This window comes from Poecilia reticulata, linkage group LG9 (genome assembly GCF_000633615.1).
Source record: "Poecilia reticulata strain Guanapo linkage group LG9, Guppy_female_1.0+MT, whole genome shotgun sequence".
Lineage (NCBI taxonomy): Eukaryota > Metazoa > Chordata > Actinopteri > Cyprinodontiformes > Poeciliidae > Poecilia > Poecilia reticulata.
This window is the reverse complement of record NC_024339.1, coordinates 16,305,701-16,320,599: the sequence shown is the minus strand read 5'-3', so window position 1 is coordinate 16,320,599 and position 14,899 is coordinate 16,305,701. Positions and strand designations below refer to the sequence as shown.

General features: G+C 41.3%; 1 protein-coding gene across 4 annotated transcripts in view; it reads left to right on the top strand.

Moving 5' to 3' along the window:
* The window catches only part of sema6a (sema domain, transmembrane domain (TM), and cytoplasmic domain, (semaphorin) 6A), a 138,519-nt gene that overhangs the window by 108,100 nt on the left and 15,520 nt on the right, over positions 1 to 14,899 (top strand). For 2 of the 4 annotated variants that reach the window (XM_008418242.2, XM_008418243.2), the window contains exons 14-19: positions 544 to 684; positions 785 to 862; positions 6,410 to 6,468; positions 7,289 to 7,309; positions 7,534 to 7,554; positions 10,770 to 10,925. In XM_008418242.2, the coding sequence (XP_008416464.1) occupies positions 544 to 684; positions 785 to 862; positions 6,410 to 6,468; positions 7,289 to 7,309; positions 7,534 to 7,554; positions 10,770 to 10,925 (476 nt within the window). The remainder of the gene's footprint in view (positions 1 to 543; positions 685 to 784; positions 863 to 6,409; positions 6,469 to 7,288; positions 7,310 to 7,533; positions 7,555 to 10,769; positions 10,926 to 14,899) is intronic. The other 2 variants (XM_008418244.2, XM_008418245.2) reach the window with 2 other exon arrangements.

Genomic DNA, 14,899 nt, shown 5'->3' with positions numbered 1-14,899 from the left:
TCCTAATTGCGAGCGATAATGCAGGACCAGAGCTCTGTGAACAGGAGATTAAATCCCAGAAGCGGGATGGCAGGACAGAGGGAAAGACAGGATAGAAGGATGCTTGACACACCCCAGAGGGATTAGAGCGTGCTCCTGTGGGGCAGTGGAGACAAAGTCGGCTAATGGGGGTGGAGGAGTGGTCGCGTGCAGAAGGGATGGATGGGCTTGAGTTACTGTTGGTGGATTTTACACTTAAGTGCTGCTGACTGCTCACAGCGCCCATCTGTCTGTTTATCTGTTGTATCCGTATCACCCTTTTTTCTTATCTCTCTTTATCTCCCACTCTGCTCCTGACCTCGTGTACACTTGGCAAGCATTATCCATTTCCTTGCTGAGCCCGCAGTTTGTCTGTCTGCTACATCTTAATCTGCGTACTTTGTTCTTGAAACTAACTCTTAAATCCCCTCTTAATCTTATTGTGTTGTCCTGACCTTTCTTTGGTCTTTTTCATTGCATTAAAATATAAATCAAACATTTGACCCTCTCTTTTGGTTTTTGTAGGTGCAGTATAGATGGCGTGGAAGACAAGCGCATCATCGGGATGCAGATAGACAGCAAGAGTAATGCTCTGTGGGTGGCTTTCACCTCCTGTGTGGTCAAAGTGCCGCTGTCTCGCTGTGAAAGGCATGGAAGATGCAAGAAGTATGTGGGAGTTCCGGCCTTTATATCTGCTTGTTGAAAAATTTTTTTCAAATAATTCCAGTTTGTAAAATATGTGATGTTAATAATGACTGTCCTTCAGATCCTGCATAGCCTCCAGGGACCCGTACTGTGGTTGGGTGTCAGAAGGTGCCTGTCGACAGGTGACTACCGACACCAAGTAAGTAAAGAGAGGAGAAATCACATGAAAAGCATGATTGTTGCATGTCTAATTATTCGTGTTTTATCAATATTTCCTGTACAAGTAGTAATTTTTATTAAAAATGCTTATTGTAAATAATATTATGCATTTTTCCATTCTGCTTATAGCTTAATATTGGGAATATAACATCCTGATATAAGCTGGCTAATTAGTCAGCCATCGCCTGTGGTTAACACACATGTTGCTCACTGATTGCCAACTGTAGTGACAAAACAGTGTTGCCTAAACAGGAATGATCGGAAGAGCTCCTTTCGTTTTTTTGTCTTGCTAACATGCTGCTGTTCAGTCCTGAACCTTTTATAAAATGCAGCTTTTTGTGAAACTTTCCAGGGAATTATTCAAATGTTGTGATTGGAGTGCTTTCCTCCCAACCCCAAAAAAGTTTCAATGTTTTTCCTCATGTAAAAAATCATCTATTTTCCACCAAATAAATCTGAAACATTTAGCCATCATGCATTGTTTTTTAATGTAACATGATTTTCATAGTAGAGTTTAAAACTTTATTTAAGTAATAGTAGGCGTCCAATGCAGGACATGAATATGTCCCAGCCTTAACACCGGTTCAAACAAACAAATTGATTAATCAACAGTATTTTGAATAATTCCTTGCTCCTCTTTCTGCCTGAACAAACATTCACTCATAATCCTTCTGGTACATGGCATCTTTTATCTGCATGGAAACAACAACTAAGGCTCCTGAGTATCCGTGCTTTACTCTAAACCATCAGTTTCACCTACACCAGACCTCTGGACTTGGTCAAATTCCACTTTTTTTGTAAAACTTGCCATTCCTCCGTCAATTTGTCTAATTTTATGGTGTGTAAATGCAGCTGCCTGCAGCGGCAGGGTTGTTGGAAAGATAAATGGATGGAAAGTGTTGTTTGCCCAAAGCCTGGGGTTGGGTACAGTGCTGGGGAAAGTCTGATGGCCGCTGCAGCTATAATTTTGTGGCTGTACTTATGACACAGAACCAGATTATACTTTCTGAACAAACAGCATGAGAAGGTCTGTGGTGGGAAAAAACATTAAACAGATGAAGTCATAAAAAAGGGCCGCTGCTTCACTGGCTTTTTGACGATGAATGAGTTTGACTCTTCTCCTTCAAAACCGACTGGTTCTGCATGCTAATGGGGCTCGTGAACACAGAACACGCATAAACCAACAGACGCTTCCCATCCGGTCATTATTCCCTTGACAATTCTGACAGTTTCCACTGAGCTGCAGGATTCAAATCAGATGCATTAAGAGAGGCGTTGATGGCCATGAGACGATAACAAGACAAAGGTTTTAGCAGCAAATTCAGAAAAACAAAGTGTTGCCATTCTGTGATTTTCAGAGACGGATTTGAAAATAAATCCAAGACTATCTTCGCACTTCGAACAAACCAGCGCCAAATCAGCTGCAACAGGAATAAATTGTTGGATCTCACCAATCAGCTATTAGCTCTATTGTGCAAAATTTAATAAACTAATGTTTCAACAGGTAAGTTCCACCTTTATTTGATCAATAAGCTTCTAACATTACTTGTTCTAGACTTCCAATGAATAATGCACACCTGTAATCACTCGCCCTGTTGAAGTGTTCACTTGTGACTGATGAAGACACGCATAGTGTTGATGCTCAGTCTTGTTGATTATTGCAGAATAAAGCTAAGAATAATTTACAGCAGTTTTATACCCGTCTAATTCTAAGGTGGCCCTAATGCCAAAAAACTAAGAAGGTGTCATTTTTGTGTTTTGTGAATCTTTGTGAATCGACTCCTTACTTAGTATATAATCATCCATTTTAGGACTGAAAGCTTGTTGCACCCTTGCTTCATGTAGCAGGATTTCTAAAAGCGGTAGATAAATAGTGTTTATCCTGGTGGTATCTGTTGTTAAAGCGATCAGATTTATATTTTCTTGCAAATAACTTGTCTTACCTGCTTATGTCCATTCCTGACTGTGCATCTATTTTTATCCCTCTATTTTCCTCCAACACACTCTTCCTCTCTTGCAACCCTCCCCTCCTTTACTTCTTCCATCTGGCCCCAATGGTAGCGTGCCAGCTTTCCCATGTGTAGTTATGCCTCTTATACCTACTGCCTGCAAACAGCTTGTGCTCTAGTCTTTTGCAATATGGTCCCTAGTCACCCGCTTTTTTCATGCATATAATTGCACCTGATTCTGAATGGTTGGTGTTTTGTGAAATAGCTGCACGGTTGTGTTGCTGTAATCAGCCTATCATTTGAACAGACGCAAATATTATGGGCCCATATGCTGGTTTGAGACCCGATGAAGTGAAAGCTATAAATTAAGAAGATAAATGACAGCTATATGGGACCCATCTGCATACTTGCATCATACTGTACGTACAGTAAATTCCCTGCTTTTCAGTTCACCTCTGATATGAATAATTGATGCCATTATGCCTGACCCACATTTCAGCAACCAAGTCCCCTGCATACAACCTCTCATATAGTATAATAATCATATCTGATGCTAGGTGATAAATAATAAACACCATTCCTGGTTCCCTCCAGATCTGTAGAGCGGATCTCCAGTCTGATTTAAATATGCATACACCGTACTGTTGCAGTGGGCTCTTAACCCTGAATGGACTTCCTGCAGTGTCGCATTCAGACTCACTGCATTTCAGTATCTGTAACGCAGCCACTATGAGGATGACCTTCTTAACTGAGGGTTCACACTGAGGTTCATTCACTCTGTGTGCCAAGCAAACCCCAGACGCCACATCTGTAAACTCAATGCTCATTGCTAATTCATCTAAAATCAAGTGGGATTTAAACCACGTAAGCTTCATCTCGCCATAGTTGATAACGTTAAAATCAACCTATATGGGGAACCATGACAACAAGGCTCTTGGAAATACACAGCATTTCAAGGCACAGCGATAAAATGCCTATGATGAGCGTTTGTCAGATATCAGGAGTGTTTTGACTATCTGTGCTGTTAGTTTTATCACTCTGTCTCTGCTTCGTGCCTGTGACTGACGACAATAAGAAAATCAGATCAGCAGATCAACTGATGTTTCACATATGAAGATAGGATGCTACTCTTATTGTTGAGTACTGGATTTTAAAAGGGATTTGTTAATGAAGGAATCCTGTTTAATAGGAAACCAGTAAGTTGTCCTCATACTTAACTCTCACTGCAAAATTGCAAATTTTATTGTTTTAAATTTTGAGTGGTTTGCATGTATGTCTGCATTCTTTACACTGACACCCTTAAATAAAATCCAGTACAGTCACGTGTTTTTGGGAGTCACCTAATAATAGGTCAACTTTGTGAAATAAAACTGCTTTTGGAAATGTCTCAGAGGTTTTTTTTAGAACATTGGTGAACAAAGACCAACATGAGGACCAATGAGCATAGCAGACATGTTAGAGAGGAAGTGGAGGAGATGTTATAAAGGTTATAAAACAAAATCCAAGCTATGAAGAGCCACAGTGAAATGATTTAGTTTAAAGCAAATTAATATTGTGAGAATGGCCCAGTGAAAGTCAAGGCAATTGCATTAATTTCATCAAAAGTTGCTTACACAAAGAATTGATCCAAGGAGACTGAATATACATAACATTTTTCAGATTTCTTTTCTAAAAGCAAAGTAGTTTCTCTTCTTTCTTTTTTTTTGACATTTTTGTGATGCTCTAGCATTCAAAGCCTTTGCAGGGTGGGCTATTACTGTCTGCCTCATTCTGCTACCTATAGGGTGACAGTAATGGCTGAGGTATTTACATGAATACCAGAACATGTTATTCTTCTTGTAAAGTTTCAGTGTTGTGGCTTCACGTTTTTTTAAAGTGACGGAAAGCTCCGCTTGTCTTACAAAAATCACCTGAGCTTGTGAGGTCTACATTTTTCCACACAAGGGAAGGGTGATGGTGTTTTGGAAAATAATCTCCTTTGTGCTATGATTGTGACCAGTGGAGGGTGAGGAAGATGAGAGACGGGTGGTCGGACAGAGGAGGGGGAGTACAGAGGAAGGAATCGAGGTGGGCCGTGAAAAACTGTCATGCATGACCGTGATCCTGGTCGACAGTTGGTCCGCTCTGTTTCACCGATCTCCTTACAGCTTGCTTGGTGGTCTTTCAGGGATAAAACATGTCTCGGTGCAGACTGCATCAGAAAATAACATATCCCAATCTCAATCTCTGTCATATGATGGCCCTCAAGCACGGTTACCCCCCACTGCTCTCCTCTCAGCCCATGTGATTGTACTACACACTCACATTACTTCTCAAGCTAGATAAAGTCAGATGGAGTATAGATGGGAAAAGATTGCACAATGTGAAGCACTCATGAAAATAAATTGGGAAATTGACTTTTTTTTTTTCCCTTCTTGCAAGGAGTTACATGTGAAAATTGATCGTGCTCTCATGTTTATAGATTGATAGGAAGCTAAAAGCAGCAGCACTCTCCAGCTTAACTTTGCATAAATAGTGAAAGATATAGAAATAACACATTCACCCATCGGCTCTTTCATTTATAAGTAATGTATTGTTGTAATCTAAAATAAATAAGAGTTTATACTCTTCTTGACTCGATAAAAGCGCCAAAGGAAAGTTAATGAGCTTTCAGCAAGCCCCTAATGCTAAGCTAAGCTAATGATGGTGGCATACCATCTGTACTGTGCCAAAATAAGATCAAACAACACTACATTAAATGTTGGCTGTTTATTTTAACATCATGTTGTGTGGTCAGAGTGTGAAAACTGGACATAGCTTACTCAGCATAAGTAAGCAATAAGCAATAATACGTGCCAAAGTTTGGTTAAAACTGCCTTCTGACTAAACAGCATAAATCCAGCCTCTGGATGGAAGAAATGACCTCGTTGAAGTGCATCTTGAAGTCGAATCCCTACTTGTTTTCCAACTTGCAGCTGAGACACTGATGATCAGGCATTCCTCAGATTCTAGCTTATAAATGGTAAATGACCTGTAACACTTTATTAAGTCCAAAGGACCCAAAGATCTTCACACATCCATTTATATGCTGATGGTGGTGAGCTATGTTGTAGCCACAGCTGTCCTGGGGTAGTCTGACAGGAGCAAGGTGCCACTGGAGCCTCTGACCACTGACTGAAGCAGGAGTCCAAACCGGGATCCCACTGGTAACGGGACAAACTCCTACCACTGTTGCCCCTACATAACTTCAATGTGCTATAAGTCGCCGTGTATTATCTCCTACTCTGCCATAAAAACTCATTTTGCAAACCCAACAGCATAAATCATAGAGAGAGACTATTTTCAACACTCCAAGCAACGGCTCTTGTTCTAGATATTTACTTCACTGTCTGGCGTCTGCATTACCACTGATTCAGGTCTCCAGGGTGCCTGCCAGGTGTTCTTTGCTTCCAGCACAGCATAGGACTTTCTGCATCCTACGCTGTGTTTCCAGCGTATGCTATCTGTGGTGGTGTTTCTGTGTTAGCTTTCCCATAGCGTTGCTGGGTGTGGCCTGTCCCATTTTCCGCCACTGACCATGATGTCTCTGTTCCCTGCAGATCAGCCTTCGAGCAGGACGTGGAGCATGGTAACACAGATGGCCTGGGAGACTGCCAAAGTAAGCAAGCCCTCTTCACTCTTATCTTTCCTCCTCTTTTCCATACCTCCCTCACCACCATGGCGTCTCCTGTTTTCTCTGTTAACTCTGCTCACCTCTGAGCCCATCGTTTCCTTCTTTTGCTACCGTCACCTTTTTCTTCTCCTGTCTGTTCAGGCCCTACAATTCCCTCTTTCAAGCGTCTTCCATCCATCTGTCCCTTTCAGCCCTTGTCCGCTTGTGTCCTGTCCCCGCTGTTTCTCCGGTCCCTGGTCAATAGAGCCCTGTGTCCCATTGGGCAAACAGAGTTTCTTTTTGAGAATTTCCTCAAAAACACAACCAATTCAGCAGCACGCTGAGTTTGTAGATGTGAAAAGTCGCAGGAACTGTTATATTGAAAGTAAAAAACAAGACTATTCAAAGCCAGCCTCTATTCTTAAAAGGTGGGATTTTATTCTTCGCACTTTGAGACAGTATATTTGTTCTTTTCAGGACCAAATGCACTCTGTTAGCACTTGCAAACAAGTGCTGGAACTTTATTCTCCTGAAACTTTAAAACGTGTTTGATATCGAATTAAATCAGTAAATAACTCTATAAAGGCTATAATTTTCTTCTTTGCTTTCATTTGTGTGTTTATGAGCTAACCCAGAGCATTATACCTCCATCAGCCGTAAAACCCTGAAAAATTCCCTTTGATTGGACGGAAAGAGAATATTGAGCTGCCAGCCAACTCTGAATTACTTTAAAAGTCATGGTTTTCCATCGTATTAAAACATATAAGCTCCCTTTCATTGCCCACAATAACAGGTTTCCTTTCGTTTTTCTTCTTTTTCTCTGCAGATACATTTGTGGCACTGAATGGTAAGTGTTCCTCATCCACCTCACGGCAATCAAACTCATAAAGGATGGAGTTTGAAGCTCCATCCTTTCCCCCACTAAATCTTTAACTTCAGCCACACCTCTTCATCAGCTCAGTCAGTCTTGCCCTCTCAAGCAAATGAAAAACTCCTCCCACATGTGTAAAGACAGATTATTAATGATTCCAGGTTTTAACCAAATTGATTTCATTCCTTTCTTTTTGATAGACATCCCTTCTGGTTATGAAGGTAATGGAAAGTCAGTCACGCTCTTACATAGTTCCTTTTGGTGTTTAAAGGTGGAAGAGATAAAAATCTTTCATCTTTGATAGTGATCCCTTTAGTTTGTTTGACATTTTTCTCCCTCACTCTTTGTTTAGTAGCTCCATCTTCCTCCTTCGCTTGTGCTGCAGCATTGATTAGCTATGACCTTTGCTTTGTTAATTGGATGGATCTGGTTGTTGGTGGTTAAAGGCTTTGATAGTGAGGAAGTTCTTCGGTGTGTGCATTAGACGGGTGTCGATAGAGAGAGCGAGATGTTAACCTGCCCAGTTGAGAGTGTGTTTATGCTCACCAAACAGCATCACACAGCTTTATTCATACGTATGCTTTTCTTATCCACCACGGTCTATCAGGGCTCATTCAGCGTTGTCTTAAGACATTCATCCATTCATTTATTCACCCATCCATAAAACAATTATACATCTGGTTATCCATAAATACATTTATCACCTTTGCAGGAAGTATTAGTAGTGAACTTTGGTATTTTCACTTTCGTCTCTACAGGATGAAAAATGAGAACGTCGTCTGCAATTTGGGCTTTAAAACTGTGCGGGGCCCTGGTATCAGAATCATCCCTGAGAAGCTGATACTTGTAGCAAAGCCACTCTCATCTACATGTAAACTTACAAAGATATTCTTTATCTAATCACAGGACAAATTAGCTCTTTTTAGTGAATCGCTCTCAGCTCCATCTCGCGCTCTCTCTCAAACACACGCATACACACAGAGTGCCTCGCAGCTGCCAGATCAAAACGGTCAGATCCATGCAGAATGACGAGAATAGATATTTTGAAGTCTCTCCAGCAAGCCCTCTCACTCACCCCCCTGTGGCTGTACTCCCACTGTGATTCTCCCTTCTTTTTGGAGATCCAGGGTCATCCAAAAAGCATCTGTGTTGGTGTGCTCCCCCTCCTCGTGTGCAATATGCTTAGAGATGTGTGTTTTGAGCCGCAGACAAAAACTCACACCCGTTTTACTGCGTCCAGACTCGGTCCCAGCCATTTCCCAAAACCCTCTATCTATCTGTTGGCGGTTGATATGGATTTTAAGATAAATTATTGCAGCCTCTAAAATCTCATCTTTTTTACTCCAGACGAGACACCCTCGCCTCTCTTTAATCTGTAGAAAGAGAGGGATGTGCATCCGTTGGCAGTTTTTTTTCCCCCTCCTGATCTCGGAAGGAGTGCAGAGTCTCTGGGCTCCCTGTATGTGTGTCATCTGCCTGAATTGCACTTCCCCTGTTGGTGGGGGTATGAATTATAAAATAGGCCTGTCACACTAATCTCTCAGCCTTGGGCCAATAGTTAAATAAATCATTTTAATGATTGCCACGCCACACAGAAGAGGAGGAGGCCTTGAGTGGCGTTCTGCGAGGGGGGTCTGTTGTGAGCAGTCTCCTGGCGTTGCCTCCCCGTCTTCAAACACAAGCGTAAACACATATTGAACGTGCACATCCTCAAACAAACACACACTCCCATGCTGTCACCTCCTCCACGGAGAGGGCTTGTCAAAAGCGGTAACTGGGGGAAGAGATCTGCAGAGCCGATGTAGATAAAAGCGTCGTCGCTCTTAATCGAGGGCTTTTTTTTTTTTTTCTTGCCGTATGGCTTAAATACATCATGGTATATCCCATTTATAGGAGCAAAACTGTGTAGGGAGGCTTAACTGTTAGCATGTGGGATGGTAATGTGATTGTCACGGTTCAAAAATACAGTCAAACAAAGCTTATGCATAAATTCTGCTCATGAAGAACAATGAGAAGCATAAGAAAGGGGGGTGGAGGAAAACTGACGGTGTAAGCAATGTCTGAATGTAAACAGGAGAGAGATACGCACGATCCATCACCCACAGAGGAGCTCACAGTGGGTTCACATCCACAGCTCACATTTCTATTTCACTGAGGTTTGTTGAGATGGACAAACACGTAGAGTGGAAGGGAAATGACTGATGGTTTTCAAATTTTTTGACAAAGTAAAATCTAAAATGTGGAGTGCATTTGTATTCACCTCCTCTGATTCAGTGCTTTATGAAACCACCATTTATTACAAATATATTTGCATTTACAGATGAACATGTTCACCCGTTCTTATTAGTAAAGCAGTTTGGATGAACCCTTGAGCAGCAGTTGTCAAGCTTTGTTACATATTGTCAGTTGACTTCTGGCTTATACTTTGACTAGGCCATTCTAACACACCAACATGCTTCCATCTGAACCAGAGTTGCCCAATTTCGGTCTTCAAGGGCCAGGGTCCAGCATGTTCAACATACCTTGAGCAAACAAATGGTTTATCGGTCATTTAGAAATTTGAATCGGTTGAACTAGGGAGACATCAAGACATACCAAGTTTTCTTCCAGTATTGATCTGAATTTAACTCCATCTATTTTCCCGTCAACTCTGAATATATCACTTCTCTATGGATTTTTTTATAGATTTTTATTTTTAGTTGAAGACAATGTATTATTCCCAATTTTAATATATTTTGTGTGGATTTATCACATAAACTCCAGACACATAGGAAACATATCACTTTAAGAGGTGTGATTGATTTTACAAAGCGCTGAATCTGTGTTACTCTGCAAGTTCAAGAAGTTTACTCCAAGTTCCGGATCAGTTTTGTAGCTCTGCACATTTAACTTCACAGGTACAAAACTGATCAAAACCTTGAAATGAACAAAAGTATACAAAAAAACAGCAGGGAGAAAATGTTCTGAGTCAAAGGCTCCTTTGTGGTTAGAAAGCAGTTGCAGGCAGAATCCTCAACAGGACCAGTGAGGAGAAAGTTTGTCTTTTGTCCTACATATGGCAGCGGGGCACCCTGTGGTTACAGTGGAGAAATTATCATCTGACAGACCCAGAAGAGATCTGACATGTCAATCGGAGCAGGACAGGGGGAGACGATAGAGATGCAGGGAAATGACAGGAAGAGGAAACGTGTCAATCCTTAGAAACACACATGTAATTGGTAATGAGCTGCCGAGGGTCACAAGGGAAACACCTTGTTAACCCTCACACAGCCCAGCAACTGTCTGAGTGTGTATTTATTCATCCGAGGACTGAATGTGTGTGTATATATGTGCGTGCGTGTGTGTGAACAGTCTAGCTGGTCTGTCTGTGCCTGTGTGCACTGGAGCTTGGTCCTGTTTGCTCTGAGCAGAAGTTAACCTGTGCTGTGTCCGACAGGCCACCACCACCATCACCACTCCCTTTCACTTCCCACCTCGGCCCTCCCCGAGGCAGCCGAGGGGCCCCTGGGGCGGAAGGACCCCCCTATGAGTTCAGACAAAGGGGAGGACCCTTACGTGGCGGTGCCCTCTCAGACTCAACCCGAAGCCACTGGTAAGCCTTGGAACGTAACAGAAATCAGTCAGTTTGGTCCATAGTCGCCTGTGGCAACAGGCTAATGAGGGGGGAAGGGTGGGGATGTAAAGTGGAAGGGGGTAGGGGAGGTTTATGTAATTGAGATTTACGGCTGCCTTGCTGCTTCCAGCTGACGCGGTGTATAGATGGTGGATGGTTTTCTCTCTAGGGGACAAATTGCCTCATGCTGTGCACGACAAACCCGCTGCAGAAAAGTAGCAAACAAGCGAGATGACACACGTTCACCCATGTGCACCTACACACTCAGCGCTCATTAGGATGCATACTCAAATACATACACACACACACACACACACACACACGCAGAGTAGTGTGGATTTATTATCTGTGGACTGTAATGTCCCATAGGAGATGTAATATCCAGACCATTACACTCTGAAAAGGAAGATGGCGATGTATTTATTTCCTGGAGAAGATGGCCTGGTTGCCGGCTGTGCCATCCTTCGCGACACGGTGACATGACATTGAACGCCCTTTTTTCTCCTGTGTTAACAACCTGCCTAATGCTGTGCCGCCTCAAGGGCAGCTCGTCGGATAAATGAGTCACTGAGAAAAGGATAGAGGAGGAGGAGGCTAGGGACCAATCGAAGGAGGGAATTTAAAGGTCTCTGGAGAGCCGCCAGTTCATTATGATGGGACAGACCGACGTATAACACACCCTATTAAAGCAACACGTCACTTGTTCATGGTTCTGCAATTAGAACCAGCTTCAACATTGTTAAAAATATAGGCTATAAAAGTTAATTGATAATAAAATAATAGAGTCCCTTGCCAACTTATTCAAACCTACTGAACATTTCCAGACATTTTATATGGATTTTATGTGATTGACCAACATAAGTCAAAGGACGTGACAGTTAAATGGATGAAAATGGAGTTTTTAATTTTATACCTGGAAAAATATATACGAAAACTACACTATGGAATTATTTGTAGCCCTTTTCTTTGATAGCCATGAATAAAACTGCAACCAAATATCTCAAGAAATCATTTAATAAGAAATTAAGAATGTCAGTATGAGTCCAGCTGTCCTGTGAACAAACAGCAATCAATGAATGATGTTGCAGATCAGCTTCAACAGGGTTTGGTTATAAAACAACATCCCCGGCTTTGAATATTTACTAAAATAATTCAGTAACTTATCAAAACATGACGACGAACTGACAGGCTGGACAAGGAAAGCATCAATCAAAGCTAATTGGTCTGTAGTGACTCGAGAGGAGCTAAACGCATCCACAGCTCAGGTTGAGGACTCTCTAAAGAGCAACTTTTAGTTATTCATAATTCTCTCACAGCAAAATGAAACGGTTGAAGGAAAGACATAAGAAGTGGTGAAGGGGTTAAACCAAACATGTGGCTAAAGGATGAGACCAAACTGAATTTATCTGGCCTGAACAGAAAATGCTGTGTCTGGTAGGAAATTAGCGGTGGTGAAACATGATAGTGGAAGAATCATGCTGTGGAGATTTGGTCAGGGAATTTGGTCAGAGTTTTATTTTTTTTAATTCTGAAAACTATGTCACGTTTCTTCTACTTCACCAAAATGTACTGATTAGCATTGATACATTATACAAATCCTGACAAAATCTGAAAAAATTGAGAGGTTATGAAAACTTTAAACTTCAATTAACTTTAATCCGCCTCTAATTATTAGAGGCGGATCCTTCAATAGCGAAAATGCTGTAAGTGTAAAAACAGGCATAGCAATAAGAAAGCAGCTGTTGAGCTCAGATTGGAAGCTTTCGTTTCACACAGAGATTTGTGGCGTCTTCAGCCTTCTGGGGAGTGAATACAACCTGAACGAGAACACAGGAAGCCATTTCATTCACAGGCTTGTAAAAGTCTTTGAAGAATTCAACTGTTGACAAGCAGGACTGATAGGCCGATTGTTCCTGTGCGGAAAAAAATACCCTCAAACGAGTTCAAAAGTATTTGGCGATGCGAATCAGATGTGAGGGTTCTCCGCATGAGAGCCATAATCTAGGACTAGAGAGAAATCACGCCATCTCCTAGTTTATAAAGCTTAATTTGGTTCTGCGGTAGGAATTTCTGCGTTTCCTGTCTATGGAGAAAACACAGCAGAGGCAGCTGGAAGCAGCAAAGGCACCAGTAGGTAGATCCAAGCACAATGGTGGCAGAGACTTCAGACAGCATGCCTACAGCCAGCATCACAACATGCTGCCGTGCCTCCAGTTGCCTTTACCTGAGCAGATGCAGAATTACTTGGCTCAACAAAAGCTAAAATTCATCTTACACCCAAATTACCTGCAAGGGTTTAGATTCATTTCGAGGGGGAATGTTGGGAGTTTTACTCTCAGGTAATGGCAACGTGGCTTCATATGTCAAAACAATGCTTTCTGCTGTTTTTTTCTGTATTATTATTATTATTATTATTATTATTATTATTATTATTATTATTATTATTATTATTATTATTATTATTATTATTATTATTATTTTTATGGGACACCTTTGCAGCTTGTTTCACCGTTTATTGGTTCAATTTCAGCTCTGCAGACTTTTCTTTTTCCTTTTTCTCTAAACGTCAGCTTTGATGAGATTTGCCTTTTATTTTTTCTTTATGTGAGCAGTTCTTGATGTTTTTGCATGGCTTGGTTTGAGACTACCTCTTTTTTGCTATTTATATATTTGCTTTTTTTCCACTGTGTTGATTGCTTTGATGGTATTAAGCACAGTTTTGCCTCCATACAGCTTAACGCTCTTTCAGCATGGCAAATTGAGCACCACAGCCAACAGTACTCATTTCCCGCTCCACCCATCCAGCCTCTTCTTCCTTCCTGTCGTTTCTAAGCATCGCTGGCTTCAGGTGTCAACTGTACTGTGAAAACGTAAAGGTGGAAAATGGTGTACACATATGAGAAATGATCATAGAGTCTGAAACCAAGCAAATAAGTCATTTCATCTACATTTTAATGACTTAGATAAATTTATGCAGCCGAAATGAGGAATCAACATTCAGCAGCACCATCAATCTGGAGTTTATGCTTCAGCTAAAATATATTATCTCATATCCAAAGTCATTTGCAAGCTTGTTTATGATGTAAAAGAAATTAAAATTACCCCTTAAATTTTTCATTTGCAGCTGAGACAGAAATCTTATCTGCTAATGAATACTACAGTGCTGCCAATATGTATTAGTCCAACCCCACCGGAGTAATTAGTAATGCTGCAAAGTGATGATTCACAGACAAATGATTATATTCGACACCCAGCAGCACCATTGTTTGGCATTCCAGTGGGGCCGCTGCAGTAGCAGTGTTGTTGCTCGTGTTTCACAGTACATTTGAGCTTTGTGTGCGTCTAGCCAGGCCTCATCTCTCGCTGCTAAGATTCTGTGAAAAAGTATGTACCCCCTAACAGATTTCTTCTTTTTTCCTTTTTTATCACATGTATGTTTCAGATCATCAAACTGATTTTGACAAAAACACGCATTTTTCAAATGATGATTTCATTTTTTTAGGAAAAGAAATCTATCCGAGCCAACCTCTGGCTTGGTCAGGAGATGTGCTGATTAATTTTACTAGCCACATCCAGGCCTAATGACTGCCTGAAGTTTAAAACTCTTAAATTGTTGGTTTGGAAGGCTTTCATCTCTTAAAAAAAAAAAAACTAAATTATAATTTGAAACCTGCATTTTGTATTGAATCAGTTTATTCAAGTCTGATATTGTTTTATGATCTGAAACATAAGTGGAATGCAAAAGAAAAAAAAAAGGACATCTGGAATGTGGAAAATACTTCTCATGGGATTGTATATGTTATTCTGTAGCACATATCTTGCCTTTCCTTCCATCACCTCCCCCATAAGCCATCAGCAGCCTATTCCTCCTTCCACCATCTGCTGCCATTGTGATCAGTCTCCCTTCCACAGGACCTCTGATCTGACTAGGCTGGCATGTTCCAAGGCTATAC